General features: G+C 49.5%; 1 protein-coding gene across 1 annotated transcript in view; it reads left to right on the top strand.

Moving 5' to 3' along the window:
- Positions 1-18853, top strand: part of LOC140409387 (von Willebrand factor A domain-containing protein 2-like) — a 78061-nt gene that overhangs the window by 34729 nt on the left and 24479 nt on the right. The window contains exons 4-9 of the mRNA XM_072497836.1: positions 741-874; positions 3158-3267; positions 3439-3630; positions 3736-3869; positions 16800-16944; positions 17617-17672. Coding sequence (XP_072353937.1) covers positions 741-874; positions 3158-3267; positions 3439-3630; positions 3736-3869; positions 16800-16944; positions 17617-17672 — 771 coding nt within the window. The remainder of the gene's footprint in view (positions 1-740; positions 875-3157; positions 3268-3438; positions 3631-3735; positions 3870-16799; positions 16945-17616; positions 17673-18853) is intronic.

The raw sequence follows: 18853 nt of genomic DNA, 5'->3' as shown, positions 1-18853 counted from the left end.
TGCATCAGTTTATGTGTCATTAATCGACATCCCATCACTATTTTAAACTCTGTGATAAGAACAGTCTTCTTGAGTTCTCTGCTCACATGCAGGTCTGACCCAGAGCGCCATGACCTCCACCACTGCTAGGGCCAGGAGACAGGTCCCAAATCCACCCCAGTTAGAACGGGGATTCAACCCTGCGCTACTGACACTAATTTGATCCACATCAGCTATCCAGTAAACAGAGCTAACCAGCCCATCAAAGAGTTCAAGTTGCTGTGGCAACATACATTTTTACATGTATGTTGCAGCCTGGAGCTATGGATACATTTTTACATGTATGTTTCAGCCTGGAGCTATGGATAGTGATGAGAGAGGCTCAAATTTCATTCCATCATATGCCTGACCAGGAATCCGTCCTGCTGTCACTGCCATATATTGGAAGGATATACAAGTTGATCCTCAATCTGATTGGCCAGGTTATGGGCACAGCTTCCTTGGACATCAAGTCCTAGAGTGAGTTTTGAACCCAGAGCTTCTGGCTCAGAGGCAGGGTGCTACCTACTGAAACTCAAGACCTCCTACAAGAATTGTCCCTCCTTTAAATATTTTAATAAAATATTTGCATTATTGTGCCATGTTTTGCATGAACTTATACGAACATTTGAATGTGAAAATATGTCTCGTTATCATAATTACTTGCATACTTGCAAACTATTAATTGTGAACACTCAACCATATTTTCTTTCCTTTTTGAGTAATTCAGTGCTCGTCAGCTATTGACATTTTATTGCTGATGGATGGATCCCACAGCATAGGAAAAGGAAGCTTTGAACGATCAAAGCACTTTGCTGCCAAACTGTGCGATGTTCTTGATATTAATCCTGACAGGGTAAGAGAGAATGAATGTAATAAAATGAGCTGGAAAATTGAAACACCGATGTTTATTCTAAATTTGGATTGATTTGTTTGTGCAAATGCATTGTTTTTAACTGATTGTTCATCTTAATGTTGTCAGTGAAAATACCTTGGCAATTAGCAAATCTTATCCATACCTAGTGGCTGAGTTTAAATAAAGGAGCAATAGTGTGAACAAACACTTTAATATACTGAAGCGCACTGGGTTAGAAACCCTACCTGAATCTAAATCCACATCTTCAAATCTTGCTGTCCTATCATTCCAATGAGCAGAATCTAAATTTAGCTAAATAGTATATTTTTAAAAATATATATTACTTTAAAGCCTTGTTGTCATAATCAGAAATCCAGAAGTGTGCCAGGCATTTTATCATGATCGTAAGACATCGCAAAGTGCTTCACATCTAATGAATTACTTTTGAAGTGTGGTCACTATTGTTACGTAGACAAACGCAGCAGTAAATTCGCACACAGAACAATCCCCACAAACAGTGGGTTTTGATGATGGTGGGAATAATATCAATACTCGCCACCTGGAAAGATGCTAGAGGCAGAAACCCTCATAACTTTTAAAAAGTACTTGGATCCACACTTGAAATGATGCAGCCTAAAAAGGCTACGTTACAAGAGCTAGAAAGTGATGTTAGGCCAGATGGCTACTTTTCGACTTGCACTTTTCCGTGGGCACAACAGACCAAATGGCCTCCTTCTGTGCTGTAAATTTCTATAATTCTATGAAGAACTCTTGGCTGATCTTCAGATAGTGCAACATGGTGTTTTTCCATTGACATGATCTCCCAGCTGAGACCTCAGTTCAATGTCTCATCTGCAAGATGGTGCCTTGAGCTCTGCTCTGAAGTGTCCATGGGTAGACTTGAACCCTTAACCTTCGAGACTAGAATCCTACCAACGGAGTCAAACCAATAAGAGATGTTTTGAAAAATAACATTCTGCTGTATATTATTTTAATATTTAAGGATAAAAATTTACAGACTCCCACCCTGAAGTCTCTTACCATAAAGTATTCCTTTGAGCAAAATGCTTTAGTTCAAAGGATTCCCATTTTATCATGAACCAATTCACAGAACTGGATTTCAGCCATTCTGCTCCTTGGCAAAGAACATCATAGTATTGGTAGCAACAATATTTCACATCATTTTATGCGACAGATGTTGCTCAGGTGAAATAATACGTCACCTTTGGACAATCAGTTGGGCCACGGATTAACATGTCTAAAACCTGACATTCAGTTATGTAGTGCAAAAAACTACATTTGTCACAAACTTAAAATTTATGTTTTGTCAGTCAAGTACCTCTGGAGATTTGGATACAGTTTCAGATAACATATGTTTAACAAGTCTGATCAAAACATAAATTTGATCAAATGCATAAAAACTGTGGATGCGATTCTCCCAAAGGGGAGCAAAGTCTTAGCGAGCACCTTTAGCCGCATGTTTTCCAGCATTTACAGTGCCAAGAAACACATGGCTATTCAACGTGGCTCGCATTGTGTAAGGGGCCTGAATGAGGAACACGTGGCCAAGGCCACACATAGCCCCATTTTGTACAGTGGGGAGCTCCGCTCACCTGACCTCTCCAGTGTAGTGAGAGATTGGGGGACAATTTAAAAATAGCGTCCTGATCTCCTAGGCCCCCAGAACGATCCCCGATCACCCACCCAGTCGAACACACTATGAGAGCGTCCCCCCGGAGTTTCAGAATGTCCAGGTGGGCCCAACAGTGCCAGGGCACCACTGTGCCCAAAGGGCATGCAGCTGGGCGCCTCTGATCCCCTGAGAAACTCCCACGAGTGCCATTCTGTCTGGTCCCCAGTTGTGGGGACCAGTGTTGAACTGCGGTCTCCGAGGTTTCTGAGGCAAAGGGGATGAATGCTAAAGCCTCAGGTGCCTTGGGAATCTGCACATTAGAGTGAGACTAGCTGCCTCGCTCCAATATGCAGCTTTGCCAAAACGCAAACCCGCCTACGATGGGCAGGATTTACATTGCAACATCTCACGAGATCGCGTTGAATCTCGCGAGGCAAGGTGAGCCGGGTAGATCCCGGGAGCAGGATCTCCCGACTTTCATCGTCCATGCTGCTTGCGGCGAGCTGCTTTTCCAGTGTAGCATGGCCGTTGGACCGCGCTCTATGTAATTCAGATTTCACAACAACATTTACAGTAGCTATAGTCACATCTCTGTCTCTCTTCAAATCAAATTTAGTACCATATTCCAGTCTTTGTTTACTCTCAAATAGGTTCGTATTGGAGTGATTCAGTTCAGTTCAAAACCAAAAGTGGAGTTTGGTTTAGAAACATATCCCACAAGAGAAGAAACCAAAGAAGCTATCAAAAGGATTTTCTTTCGGCAAGTATGGCCTGTGAATAAACAAGTGGAAAGTAATCATTAATATAAAACTCTCTGCCGGTGCCAGAGATACATTCTTGGAAGGTAGAGCCATAACTTCATCTTTAAATGCAAACTTCAAAGATTCTCTGAAAGACTTAACCTGTGGTTTTCTCTCAATGTTTCATTTAGGGGCGGTGGCACTGAGATTGGCAGAGCAATAAAGTATGGGCTGCTCAAAGGGTTTCATGGAGGACGGAAAGATGCTCTGAAAATCATTATAATTCTTACTGATGGTAAATCACAAGACAATGCAACAGTGCCTTTGAGGTATGCGAAGAACAGTGGAATGACAATATTTGCTGTAGGAGTAAAACATCCAGGGTAAGAATGTATTAACATGCTGAGAGAAAGCTGTGGTGTTGACTTAATTTGTGAACAACAATTGCTGCCTTGCTCCTCACCCATTCCTTGTGATGCCATCTACAGGTGGAAAGAACTGGCCAGTTTAGCCAGCGTTCCCAGTGAGATGCATGTGTTCTACGCAGAACACTATGATGATGCTGTTAATGGTTTGTACACCACACTGACGCAGTCTACAGTCTGCTCTGATGTGCACCCAGGTAGGTAGTATTGCCCTGAATTTTCTGTTCGGCACAATGCAGTAAGTCTGTAGGTGCTTGATGTGTCTGGAAATTTACAGGCTAATTTCCTGGGTGGGATTCTCCAGTCCGCCAGACCCATTTTCTGACTCGGCGTGCCGCCGACGGCAGCGAGATCCTCCGTCCCGGCAGCCGTCCAATGGGGCTTCCCATTGTGGTCACCCCTACGCCGTTGGGAAATCTGTGGGCGTGAGTGCGCTGCCAGCGAAGCAGAGAATACCACTGATGGAGAATCCTGCCCATCTTTGGAAGACACAATGCATGATTTTCCAACCAGTTAAAATGTCCATCGTGCAGTTGTGTTTCCAATAGGTTCTTGCAGTGGGGGTAGCTCGCTGGTGGAAGTGCAAAGTCAGAATAGCACCTCTCTCACGTACACCATGGAACAGGTCCCATTTGCAATGCAGCTGCAACTGAGACATTACTGTTGCCAGTATGACTGCACAAACTTGTTCACATCCTCACATGACAGTCTGCTGCCCACCCTTTTAGTGGGGGCGGTAATTCTTTTATTTTAATGGGCAGAATTTTCTGAAAACTGGCAAAGTGCCATTTATGGTGCAAAAATCAATGCGATTCTGTCGGGCCCCGGCGGCACGATCCGGATCGCAACCTTCAGACAATTTGAAAATAATTATTTTTCCCCACATGAAAAACGCCACGCCTGAGGTGCAAAGCATCTGATTCTCCAGCCCCAGGAGTCATCTGTGCACATCAGCCAAGGGGGCACTGCATTTAAACGGCTCCACAGCAGTTGCTCACAGTCAAGCCAGGAGTAAGCCAGCTGAAAGACCAACTCCCAGATGTTTTGGTTAGGTCTCGTGAGGCGTTGCGAGCCAGGCAGATCCTGGGAGCAGCGTCTCCTGGCTTTTATTGGCCACGCTGCTCCGCGGCGAGCAGACTTTAAGGCGCAGTGTGGCTATTGGATCGTGCCCTCGGCCTCTTCACTTTCCTGCACTTTTGTGACAGGCCCTGCAGTTCCCTGGGGCATTGTTCTTCAATCTGTGCTCTCCCGTTCCCTTTTTAAAAACTTTACAGCAACACTTTGTCTTTTTTCCATAACTTAAGTTCCACTTTTCCTTAAACTCAAAATCATGGCCCTTGCTTCTGAGGGTTATTTTCTCTTCACCCTTTGTTCTATATATTTCTAAACCTCCGACTGTACAGAGCAATACTAAGGGGCTTGCTCTGCGTTTGTCCCTCAGGGTCTGACTATATCTCAACATCTCACTAATCACATGCCTCGAGCCATAGGCAGTGTCCTCATAATCCACTCGTCGCCAGTGTAACAGTTTGCACACTACGGGCTTCGTCAGGAACACAAAGGGTGTTTGTTAACAAGGAAAAATGGTGCAGAGTTTAGTAGGCCCCGGCTGCCTGGGAGCAGCAACTCCCCGGATGCTTAAGTCCTTACATGCCAGATGTACTCTGCCCAAGAGGGAAATCCACCCTCTGGGATGATCACCAGCTCTTGGTCCCCATTGGTTCCTCAAGCTAGGTGACCCTCTTCTGCTGTGCTGTCTTAAAGAGACAACGGCACCGTAATCACTACATCCATTACAGAGAGAGACTAGAACTCGGGGACAGAGTTTAAAAAATAGGGGCGGGATTCCAGGGGAGGGCCTCCACGGTGGCCGGGCCTGCGATCAGAGTTTACCGATCGGCAGGCGAGATTACCCTGGTGGGGACCTATCTTCCTCCGCGCCGGGCCACTGTAGGTCTCTGCCATGTTGCGTCGTGCTTTCTAACCCAGTACCTCCAGCAGAGCAGGCTCAAGGGGATGTTCACAAAACCCTCTAACACTTCCAACTGCAGGTTCAGGCTCCATTTCATTGTTGAAGGTGCTGTGGCCATAGTGTTGAGTGTCTGTGGCATTTCGTGATCTGGTAAAAACTATCAAGAAATGAGGATTTCCTACTCACCATTTATGGCAAAGTCAACCCACTTTACCGATGTCAAATGGATACAGCCTGCTTCTTTCTGTTCCCACTGATGTTTAACGCCCTGCTAGATCTTAGGCACTGCAGGCCAGGTTTTCTCTGATGAGGGGACACACGGAATTGGGAAATTTCCCGGCAGACCCATTCTCCATAGAAATGACCCCTGCACACATGACGATGAGGGCCGCAGATGGCAAACGTTGCTGCACTTGACACTGGTCACACTGTTTGACCAGACTCTCTATGTCGATGTTCATCCCGGGCCAAAAGACATAACTGCGTGCGAGCACCCTCCTCTTCATCATCCCAGGATGGACAGAGTGTAGCTCCTGTAACAATAGCTGCCTTGCAGGGGTGGGAACGACCACCCTTGCTCCCCATAATAATGCGCTGTCCTCACAACTTAACTAGTCTTTTCTGGTCTGAAAGGATCGTAGCTGTTCAGAACTGTTATCATAATACCAGCCGTGATGGACCATGTGCTTGACTCAAGATACTAAGGGGCTTTTTAGGGTCCAAAGCGTGACTTGCCTCGCCGATGCTAGCAATGTATCAAGAAAGTGCAAAGCAAAAATGATCTCCTGTGGTACTGGTGGCGATGGTACGCTGAGGTAGGGGAAGGAGGCTCAAAGCATCAGTGTTCGAAATGTGGGTGCCCGGCCTATATTGAAGCGTATACTCATAGGCTGATAACAATAGAGGCCAGCGTTGGATCCTGGCTGAAGCTATGGGGGAAATGGGCTTATCCTCCCTAAATAACTTCAACAGGGGTTTGTAGTCGGTAACAGTTAGGAAATGTCATTCATAGACCTATTGGTGGAATGTTTTGACTCCGAATATGACAGCTCGTCCCTCCTTTTCAATTTGGAAGTAAACTTGTTCCGCACCAGTCAAAGTTCTTGAGGCATAGGAGATGGACCTTTCTGCTCCACCTTCCATTTTATGGGTCAAAACACACCTATTCCGTAAGGGTGGTTTTGACCCCATCACAGGCGCGAACTCACATAGTTCAGCCATTTGTTGTAGGCACGCCATGAACACCGTGATTGTGTCCCCCAGGGCCCTTGCTACAAATTAAATTTGTAACACTGCATTATTAACGGAGGCTTTGGACGATAATGTCCCTTGACTAACTCCACCAGCTCCTCGAATGTTTTGGAGTCTTGGTCGTATCTGGAGAAGTTAGGTTGTAAGTGTGAGCCCTGCAGACCATTACCAGCATTATCCACTGCTTTCCTTCCCCCCAGCCCCGATTTAATTGGCCTTGAAGAAACAATGGAGACGCTCAACATATAGTGCCCATTGCTCTGTGTTAGAGTCGAATGATAGGTGGCAGGGTAGCACAGTGGTTAGCACAGTTGCTTTGCAGCTCCAGACTCACAGGTTCGATTCCTGGCTTGGGTCACTGTCTGTGCGGAGTCTGCAGTTCTCCCCGTGTGTGCGTGGGTTTCCTCCTGGCGCTCCGTTTTCCTCCCACAGTCCAAAGACGTGCAGGTTAGGTGGATTGGCCATGATAAATTGCCCTTAGGTGAGATGGGATTGCTGGGTTGCGGCGATGGGGTGGAGATGTGGGCTTGGGTAGGGTGCTGTTTCCAGGAGCCGGTGCAGACTCAATGGGCCGAGTGGCCTCCTTCTGCACTGTAAATTCTATGATTCTGTGATTCTAGTTTGCCAAAAAGGGGCATTCCGTCCCCCACAGACTGCTGAACAAGTTATCTTCAGAGGAAAGTATTCATACGAGGTCTGCTCTCTCGATTTCTGTAGTAGCAGGAAGGCACTCCGGTTGATCCTCGTTCCCAATATAGTATCCTGATAGATGACGACCATCAGGTAGATTAACAAATGAACAGTTTGTTAAAAAACAATAAGCTATATACAGAGAGTGAGATAATAGCTGTCATGTTCAAAGATTTCAAACTCCTAACTAATTGGGAAACAACCTCTCGCCCCCAGCGGTTCGCACCCTCATGCCCCATTGGCTCACTGGGTCACATGACCCTCCCAGAACTCCACCCCTCCCCCCTTAAAGAACCATGCTACCACGGTGTTAATGGTGGAGGTGATGGTGTTAGTGTAACAAGCAGATTAAGAAGTTGGTTTGTGGGGGAATACAAAGGATGGGTTGCAGGCTAAGGGTTCTGGTTCGAAGGCACTGGCCTCGATCTGAATGTGTCCTCAAAATATCCAAGATTTACTCTGGCCTTTTTTGAATCACACATATCCTATTGCAGTTTGCCTGCACCCCTCCCATCACTTCTCACCTCCCCTTCCGACCCCCCCCCCCCCCCCCCCCCCCCCCCCCCCCCCCCCCCCGACCCCCCACCCATGAGCCGGGTCAGCATTCGGGCATTAGAAAGAGAAAGCGATGTCCGAGGGACTACCATCATATCTGAGCAGCCCACACTCGGCTATCACAGATACTAGCTGATCGGAGGGATGCAGCATGTTTATAATCGGTGGCGCATGGTAATGGGCATTGCACCAGGGAGCAAGAGAAGGTGTCTGAGTCAGAAACATCTGAGCACTGTCCCCCTCAGAGGAGGGTGGGCAATCACAATGACTGTGGGCATCGAGGTAGGGCCTCAGGAGTCACCTTCTGGGGCACACTATTGGAGCAGCAGATTTGTAGACATCTGTCACAGCACAACGCACAGCGAGTGGAGGAGTCCATTGTGGTGATGAGCTCTACCTTGTCCCAGAGACTTGGTTGCATGAACTTTGACCCTGAGACAATGGTTAATCTCTTGGAGAAACATATGCAATCTCACATTGAGTGTATGCAAGAGCAGAGTGACACCCTGCAAAGGGTTTAAGGCTCACTCAGTTGCCTGAAGCAGGCTGCTCAGAGTATGAGTACTGATCTTCATGGAGCTTGTGAGGACCTACATTCTCACAAAAGGATATTACAGAATCACAGAATTTACAGTGCAGAAGGAGTCCATTCAGCCCATCGAGTCTGCACTGGCCTTTGGAAAGAGCACCCTACCCAAGTCCACACTTTCACTCTATTCCCGTAACCCAGTGACCCCACCCCACCTTTTTGGACACTAAGGGTAATTTATCATGGCCAATCCACCTAACCTGTTCACCTTTGGACTGTGGGAGGAAGCCGGAGCACCCGGAGGAAACCCACGCAGACACGGGGAGGACGTGCAGACTCCGCACAGACAGTGACCTGAGCCGGGAATCGAACCTGGGACCCTGGAGTTGTGAAGCAACAGTGCTAACCACTATGCTACCATGCTGCGTCGCACTGGTAGCTGTGCCTCAGTAGCCATCTCCATCTAACCTGCCTGAATGATAAGCCAGAGCTGTGGAGGTTCGTGAGGAGGATGAGGTCTCCAACGACATTTCAGCACCCTCATCTTCCACAGCTTCCCAGGTCCTCCACCAGAACCCTCATCTGTGGTACATGCCCCAATGAATGGCTGCCCCTGCAGAAATGCAGAGCCCACAGTCTCAGGTATGTCTGCAATGGCTCACTGCACAATGAGGACGATCAGAACACTCCTCATTGCCATGGGAATGAGCAGCATGGCTCCACCTTTCCCTCGGCAATATGAGCAGCACTATGTAGGAGTGTTTGCGAATGCAGTGTGCCACTTTACCCCACTAAAGAGTTCTCAGTGGTGTCATTTACGCTCACAATGTTAATAGTTGTAAATACATTCAACACTGCCTGCAATGGATGTGGCTCTGTCATTGTTCAGTAACAGCTATAATTAGCAGGTAAGCATAAAGCAGCAGGTTTTTTCCAGTGGTAATGGAGACTGCAGCCATTAGTCTATCAAAATGTGACGGTATGAGTGTGAAGGGATTGGCTATGAAGGTCCTGCGGTGAAAGCCAAAGTCTTCATTCAGATGTTCAGTGCAGGTATTAGTCTAGTAAAGAATGAGGTTGGTCCGGCCATTACACCATTTGTTGTACATCCATGGGTATATTTGAAGATCCAACCTTTTGAGTAGCAGCAGCTCATCGGCTGTAGGTCCACCCTTAGTGCTGTGATGAAGTTAGTGACACAGTTTCAACTCTGCCTCAGTGAAGGCACAGTGGTTTCAACACAGCTCAGGGTGCTGAAGTTTCAATGTGTGGGAGCTCCCATGAGATTGATGCCTTTATCTATCTAGGTGGCAGAGGGATAGGATAATGGTAGGTGGGACGACAAGGAGGATCGGTGCACTGCATGTTGAGGATGCTACACACTGTTGTCATTGTGTGCTGGCGGTGGTGGTGAATGTCAGAGGAGGCGAATGGGGTGGTGGATCACATGTGGCTTTCCTACACAATGTCAAATTGCTGCTTTTCTGTCCAGAATCACACCTCAAATTGAACTCTTCAGATGGTGGATAGGCTTTGGCTAGACACAAGGGGAAGTTGTCTCCAGTTAATTGCCAGTCTCTAACATACAATTGTAGGCTCCTCTGTCAAAGGCATCTCAGGGCCAATCTGTGGAAAGTGGTGAACCCAAAGGTAATGATGGTGTGGGATTCAGCCATGCTGATGGCATTGAATGTCAAGGGTTGGTGTTGGCATTGTCTTATGTTGGGGATGCAGTCCCAATGTTAATGAACACATATGTGGTGATGACTCACCAGGGCCTTGCTGCTGTATGTAAAGCGAGATCCTCGGTGCTGCTTTAATGAACCATCTCTGCATTAAGAGTTTCCTATCGACAATGGCATCATGTATGAACCCAGCCATAGGTACCTGGGTGTGCTCCCCCTGCCCATCCCAGGATGTCACCCATTGTCGCCCTGCTCCTCAGTGGCATCTCCAACTGAGGTGATGGCATTCTCCTTCTCCACCTCATCCTCTGATGCTCAGGCTCTTTTGCCAGCTTCTGGACCCTCAGTGTGAATGCCTCTCCATTGCACTATATTATGAAGTATGCAACAAGCCACCACCATTCTCAATGTCCTTTCAGGTGAATGCTGGAGTGGTCCTCCAGAGTGGCCAAGGTGAGGTGGGCTGCATCTTTAACAGGCCAATCGCTTGCTCAAGGACAGCCCTCGCCTGAAAGTGGCTGGTGTAGTGATGTTGGGGCCCTGTCTCTGGTTGTTGCAAGGATGTTCGCAGTCACCTCCTTAAGGAGCATCCTTTGTCCACTAGAAGACAACCATGGACCTGGGGCCTAGTCTGAAAAAGTTGCTGTGCCCACTTCTTCCAACATCCTTTCTTCACAACACACCCAGCTCTTCACTCATCAACCCTGGCAGTCTATCCTGTCTCCCACTTGGCTGCTCGGGAAAAGGTGGGCAGCATGACATCATGGGGTCCACCTCCCGCATTTATTTTGATTAAGTTTTGCAATATATGTTGGGAATGGCCAGCAGTGGCGACAGCGGGAAGCGTGCCACTTTTCACACCCAAGTGACACTTGTGCTTTTCAGTGACTCTCAAATGATTGTACATTAGCATTATACACGCTTACCAACCTTCCTATTCTTGATTCATTGAAGCAGAGGTATGTGAGTTTAGGTAGAAGATCTCGGCAAAATGGTCAGAGCAACTTCAATATTCTTTTCTCCAATGAAAGCTTGGTGATTCTCTTGGCCATAACATAATGCGATGATTGAGTTTAACTCTTAAGTTTCAAGGGCGACACGGTGGAGCAGTGGTTAGCACTGCTGCCCACGGCGCTGAGGACCCATGTTCGATCCCGGTCCTGGGTCACTGTCCGTGTGGACTTTGCACATTCTCCCCATGTCTGCGAGGGTTTTGCCCCCACAACCTAAAGATGTGCTGAGTAGGTGGATTGGCCACGCTAAATTACCCCTTAATTGGAAAAAAATAATTGGGTGCTCTAAATTTAAAAAAACTCCACTCCGTTTCGTGACATTTTTTAATTCTTGTGCTTTTTTGTGTGTGGGGAAGGGGTGGGGGCAGCATGGGGAAAGCAAGGATTTAAACCAGCACTGGTGGAGTCAGGTAACTTGTGGGTGGTGGACAGAATAGGATTGCTGAAATAGAACATAGATGTTGGAGTGAATTTGATCAGTGCTTCACAGTTTTCTTCCCATTCTGAATCCATCTGAAGCTTGAAATTTGCTGTGACCCTAAGGTGGGGGACAGTGGGGGTGAGGGAGAACTGCGTAAGTGTGCGAGGGACTCTACGGTTTGGGGTGTGTGGGTACAGGGGTCTGTGTAAACTGCTGGGTTTCTATCTAAAAATCACCTACATTTTCACTGGCTTTTTTGAAGCCACAATCAGGCCTCAAGCCTCAAGGTCAGTTAGGCCATGCCCACCATTTGAAAAAAAACATGACGATTTAAAGGGGCCTCACAGCTATTAACACTCGGTCAAAGCGCCACGGCAGCCGTTGCTGGCTCAGAGGTGGCAACCCCAAACTGTTGGCTGATCACGTCCCGCAAGTCAGGAAACCACTGAGCTCAATAATATGACAGTCTTTTCGAACATTTCTATTTTCACTCCAGTTGGAATGAAAGCAATCTTGTAAAACATGACCAAATAATTTCAGTGCCAGTGTGGTTAGTGAGGTACCCTCAATAATGATGCTTAGAGACTAAACTGTAAAGAAGGCTTTATTAGACTAATAACTATGCTACAGCTATGGACGAGAGCTGACTGCTATACAGACCATGAGGCAGGCCTTTATGTATGGCTCCCAGATGGGCGGAGCCAGAGGCGGAGTCCCCAGGGTTCCAAGCCCGGTCTTAAAGGGGACATCACCTTACATGATGATAAGGCAGTAACCGTTCATCACATTCACCCCCTGTTTAAAAAGGAGTCTGGCGGGGGTGAAGTGCCATCATAGGTCCATCCGTCTCGGTGGCCGAATCGTCCTCCTCGATCTCCTCAATTCGGGCGGTGGTGCGGCGGGCACGGACGTCCCGGTTGAGGGCACATCCGGGAGCACAGCGGTCGGAGCTTCAGTCCGGGTCGGGGCAGAGAAACTAGGCAGGGCCGGGAGTAGCGGAGCCGGCGCCGGCGGGGTGTGTAAAGGGGGGGCGCAGGGTAGGAGCTCACCAACGGGTGGTAGGGCCGGAAGGGGGTGTGTTGTAGGGGGCGACGGGTCCTGCAGGGGAGCGGCGCGGGAAGGGGCGTCTGTGGTGGAGGATCCAGCGGGCGCCAGATCCCGGAGGGAAACCGTATCTTGCCTGCCGTCGGAGTACTCCACGTAGGCGTAACTGGGGTTGGCGTGGAGCAGTCGGACCTTTTCAACTAGGGGGTCCGTTTTATGGCTCCTCGCGTGTCTCCGGAGAAGAACAGGTCCCGGAGCCATCAGCCAAGGTGGAAGCGAGACCCCGGAGGTAGACTTCCTGGGGAAGAGAAACAATCGGTCGTGAGGGGTCTCATTCGTGGCCGTGCAGAGGAGTGACCTAATGGAGTGTAGGGCATCGGGTAGGACCTCCTGCCAGCGGGTGGTTGGGAGATTTCTCGACCGCAGGGCCAAAAGGACAGCGTTCCACACGGTCGCATTCTCCCTCTCCACCTGCCCGTTTCCCCGTGGGTTATAGCTGGTCGTTCTGCTCGAGGCGATGCCTTTGCTGAGCAGATACTGACGCAGTTCATCGCTCATGAACGATGTACCCCGGTCGCTGTGGATATAAGCAGGGAAACCGAACAGGGTGAAGATGCTGTGCAGTGCCTTAATCACCGTGGCTGAGGTCATGTCGGTGCAGGGAATGGCGAATGGGAAACGGGAGAACTCATCGATCACGGTGAGGAAATAGGCATAACGGTTGGTGGACGGGAGGGGCCCCTTGAAGTCCACGCTCAGTCGCTCAAAGGGGCCCGAGGCCTTCACGAGCCGAACCTTGTCTGGCCGATAGAAGTGCGGTTTGCACTCCGCACAGACCTGGCAGGCCCTGACCATGGCCTTGACCTCCTTGGTTGAGTAAGGTAGGTTGCGGGACTTGATGAAATGGTCGAGCTGGGTAACCCCCGGGTTGCAGAGGTCATTGTGGATGGCTTGCAGGCGGTCCTCCTGCACGTTGGCGCATGTGCCGCGAGACAGGGCATCTGGGGGTTCGTTGAGCTCCCCTGGACGATACTTGATATCTTACGAGTAGGTGGAGAGTTCGATCCTCCACCTCAAAATTTTATCGTTTTTTATTTTGCCCCGTTGCGTGTTATCGAACATATAGGCGACCGACCGTTGGTCGGTGACGAGGGTAAACCTCCTACCGGCGAGGTAGTGTCTCCAGCACCGCACAGCCTCCACAATGGCTTGTGCCTCCTTTTCGACTGCAGAGTGTCGAATCGCGGAGGCGGTGAGGGTTCGGGAGAAGAACGCTACTGGTCTGCCTCCTTGATTGAGGGTAGCAGCCAGGGCGATGTCTGATGCATCGCTCTCTACCTGGAAAGGGATGGTTTCGTCCACCGCGTGCATGGCGGCCTTGATGATGTCGTCCTTGATGCGGTTGAAGGCCAATTGAGCCTCAGCCGAGAGGGGAAAAGTGGTGGTCTTTAGGAGTGGGCGGGCTTTGTCCGCATACTTGGGGACCCACTGGGCGTAATAGGAGAAAAGCCCCAAGCACCGTTTGAGGGCCTTGAGGCTGCAGGGGAGAGGGAGTTCCTTAAGGGGGCGCATGCGGTCGGGGTCGGGACCTAGGACCCCGTCTTCCACGACATGGCCGAGGATGGCCAGCCGGGTGGTGTGGAAAACGCATTTGCCCTCGTTATAGGTCAGGTTAAGGGCTCGGGCGGTCTGGAGGAACTTTTTGAGGTTAGCGTCATGGTCCTGCTGATCATGGCCGCAGATGGTGACATTGTCCAAGTACGGGTATGTAGCCCGCAAACCGTACTGGTCCACCATTTGGTCCATCGCCCTTTGAAAGACGGAGACCCCATTTGTGACACCAAAGGGGAACCTGAGGAAGTGGAAGCGCCGGCCGGCTGCTTCGAAGGCAGTATAGGGGCGGTCTTTTGGTCGGATGGGGAGCTGGTGGTAGGCAGATTTGAGGTCGACCGTGGAAAAGACTCGGTATTGGGCGATCCGATTGACCATTTCCGCGATGCGAGGAAGGGGGTACGCATCAAGCTGCGTGAATCGGTTTATGGTCTGGCTATAATCCACGACCATCTGTTTCTTCTCCCCGGACCGGACTACCACCACTTGCGCTCTCCAAGGGCTGTTACTAGACTCGATGACCCCCTCTCCCAGTAAACGCTGGACCTCTGACTTGATAAAAGCCATATCTTGGGCACTGTAGCGCCGGCTCCTGGTGGCGACGGGCTTACAGTCGGGAGTGAGGTTAGCGAATAGCGAGGGGGGTGCGACTTTCAGTGTCGCAAGGCAGCACACCGTGAGGGGGGGCAAGGGTCCGCCGAACTTCAGTGTCAGGCTTCGGTGGCTGCATTGGAAATCCAGTCCGAGCAGCAGGGGGGCACAGAGGTGAGGGAGGATATAACATTTGAAATGGGTGTATTTGGCACCCTGGATCGAGAGATCCGCAATACAGTACCCCGTGATTTGTACCGAGTGGGACCCAGATGCGAGGGCTATGGTTTGGGATGCGGGATGGGTGCGTAGGGAGCAGCGCCTTACCGTTTCAGGGTGGATAAATCTCTCCGTGCTCCCGGAGTCGAAGAGGCATGCAGTGTCGTGCCCGTTGACCTGGACCTGCATCATGGAGTTCTGCAGGTGTTTTGGCCGAGTTTGATCGAGGGTGATCGCACCCAGTACGCGGGTAGTCGGAGTCGTCAGCCGAGTCGGACTCGTAAAATGGCCGCTGCCGTCGGTCGCACGTGTCGGGTCGAGAAGATGGCCGCCGACCAGATTCGCATGAGGCTGATGATGCGTCAGAAGAGGGCGTGTCGGGTCGGTGCGCAGCAGCATTGCGAGGCCTGCGGGCCTGAGAGCCTGATTTTCGGGCTGGCTGTTCTTTGTTTTTCTGGCCCCTGGGTCTGGCCAGGCAGACCCTCGCAAAGTGCCCTTTCTTCCCACAGTCGCTGCAGATCGCGGAGCAGGCTGGGCAGCGTGGGCATGGGTGCTGGCCCTGCCCGCAGAAGTAGCACGGTGTGCCCCCATGGTGAGTGGGTCGCCGCGTGGCGCAGGCCTGTAATACGGGTGAGTCTGAGGAAGTCCGGGGAGGCTGGCAGAGTCCGTGGGGTACGTACCCAAGTTATGTCGGGCCACCTCCAGCGAGGAGGCGAGCGTTAGCGTCTCCTGGAGGTCTTCTGCCCCGTTTTCGAGCAGCCGCTGCCGGATGTAGGTCGAGCGGATTCCGGACACGAAAGCATCCCTGATGTGCAGGTTCATATGGACTTCCCCTGTCACATCCTGATGGTCACAGTCCCTGGCCAGCGCAGTGAGTTTCTCAACAAACTCGTTGAGCGATTCCCCCGAGCGCTGCCGGCAGGTAGAGAGCAGATGCCGGGCGTGCACCTCATTGACGGGTTTGACAAACCGCTTGCGGAGCAACTCAATCGCTTCCTCATAAGTCGTCGCATTTACGAGCGTGGCGGAGATTCTGTGACTCACCCGGGCGTGGAGTAGGCACAGCTTGCGTGGCCCCACGATGGGAGTCTCTGAGGAGTCCAGGTAGGCCTCGAAGCACCGCAGCCAGTATTTAAAAATTTCCTTTGCCTCCGGCGTTCGTGCTTACAGATTGAGCTTCTCTGGTTTTAGGCCTGCGTCCATCCTGAATCTAGTTTAGTCTAATAAATTGAGGTACCCTCAATAATGATGCTTAGAGATTAAAATGTAAAGCAGGCTTTATTAGGCTAATAACTATGCTACAGCTATGGACGAGAGCTGACTGCTATACAGACCATGAGGCAGGCCTTTATGTATGGCTCCCAGATGGGCGGAGCCAGAGGCGGAGTCCCCAGGGTTCCAAGCCCGGTCTTAAAGGGGACATCACCTTACATGATGATAAGGCAGTAACCGTTCATCACAGTTAGTTTGCTTGGCTTGGGTTTAAAATTCATGGCCAAATTTATAAATATTTGATCCAGTAATTTTTGGTCCTCTGATTTTACAGACTGCAAGCTGGTATCACGGTTTTGTCGGAGAACAACAGTCAACGCTGAGAAGAAATACCTTGGAAACCATATTTGCTGGAAAGGCATAAATGACAGCACAAAACGACCTGGAAAACCCATAGCCACCTTCTGTCCTTTCTACATGTCAGTTCATTTTGCTCTCAATAACAGCAGATACTTTGGGGGAGCTCATCAACAGCCATCATTTGTAACAGGACATCTGACGGAAAGAATGGTGGCTGGGGACCAAGACAGAGAGTGTCAGCAGGCATCTTCACATGCCCATATATGCATGTATACATCCTTGGCACACACCTACTTAGAAACGTGCAAACATGCACCTGCAGGCATAAAACCTTTATTCTCCTTTGCATGTTCTCATCGTTAACAATTGGACTGACATGACAAGAAAAGCAACATTCAAACTAACTTGCACTGCACCGTGACTCTTCCAACCCAATCAACATACACACTATGAAGCAACTGTTACAGTTATGTACCGTGAGATTATTGGCAAACTGTCGTCACATCCATCAGGGCAATCTTTTCAAGTACATATATGATGCATGGTTTAATGTTGTCCTGTCAGGCAAAGGTTCTAAGATATTATGGTTGGGAACTCAGTATGATCACACGATAGTTAAATACCAGCTGGTTGATTTACTGATTATATACCAATTTGGAGTGGCAATGCAACAATGGTAAAGAGATAATTAGAATCAGTTTTGTAAAGGCTAATACATAGTGGCAGTATTAAAAGATCACAGTGAAATGTGGCTACTCAGTTTTAATCGTTGGATTTTCTCATCCATTCAGCTGGAAAAGAACATACAATCAGATTGAGAGTCGCTGTTATCGCACCATCTGTCCCGGTAAATATACCTGCCTGGAATTTCTGCAGGATTCTTCCAATCCTCAGCCAAAATTACAGATTCCCCGTGGAAGTATTACTCTATCTTTTCCAAGCACCAAGTTGTCCTGTTTTTTATTTTTTCACTTTCTACCTTTTTAGGTTTCCTCGAGGTAAAAAGTGTTTCCCAACATTGCCACATAGCAACTGCCTATTTAGATGTTGCATGAATGTATCTTGAATAATTTGCCTTCTGCCTTTCCCTTCCTTCCTGCAGGGAGTTGCTAGCATCCAATTGATTCTTGGGGCTGAATTATGTGAAATTGTGGATTCCGCCCCCACCCCAATCCCACCCCCTGCCGCCTCCCCTCAGCTAAAGAGTCGGGTGCAGTCAGCCAAGGGGAATACCGGCTGCCCTGCAGACATTTAATGACCGTTTATAAGCTGGAGGTGGGATTTCTACCCTTCTAGGCCAGGAAGCCCTGCCCCAGAGAGCTGCCGGCTGGTCAGCAGTTCTCCAACACTTGGGGACAGAGACTTGCAACATTGGATTGGGATTTTGGGCGGTGTTTGGGGATCTCACCAGGTGCCAAGTTGGCAAACCATTGCAAGGAGGGTGGAGGGGACCAGTGATCTGGGGTTTGAGAAGTCAATGGGATTGGGGAGGGCAAACTGGAGGGGGGGGGGGTATCTTTTGAGAGGCAGCCTCTGGTGGGCCCAGGGGTATTGTTGAAAAGAGGAACCACCCTCCTGCTGATCCCTAGCCCACGCAGGGACTGGTTGCTTGTTCCGTGCCTCCCTCCCCTCCGTTAAATCCCAGCAATGGCTGGATGAGGATCTTACGTGGGCTGACTGAGGTGACCCCCAACGCCAATAAAATTGTGATGGGGATAGGGACAGGCATGTAGACGGTGGGCAGGTCTCCTGCTGGATTTAACAAGCTGCCTGCCTTCAAACCTGCCAGTGGGTGAACAGAAAATCCAGCTCCTTGTTACAGCCATTGAGTTTAGATGAGAAAGAGGAACTTGTCACTTGATTATCGTCAGATTAACAAAGATGCCATTGGGAAAAGAGAATGTTTGGAGTCGTATTCATTAGAATGCGTGACTGTCAATCTTGGTTCCTTTGATCTGCTTTGAGTTATCTGGATTGTTGTATCTTCAGGAGATATAATCAATGTGGATAGAAAACCTGAGATTGCAC

Source organism: Scyliorhinus torazame, chromosome 3 (genome assembly GCF_047496885.1).
Source record: "Scyliorhinus torazame isolate Kashiwa2021f chromosome 3, sScyTor2.1, whole genome shotgun sequence".
Lineage (NCBI taxonomy): Eukaryota > Metazoa > Chordata > Chondrichthyes > Carcharhiniformes > Scyliorhinidae > Scyliorhinus > Scyliorhinus torazame.
This window is presented reverse-complemented; position numbering and strand designations above follow the sequence as displayed.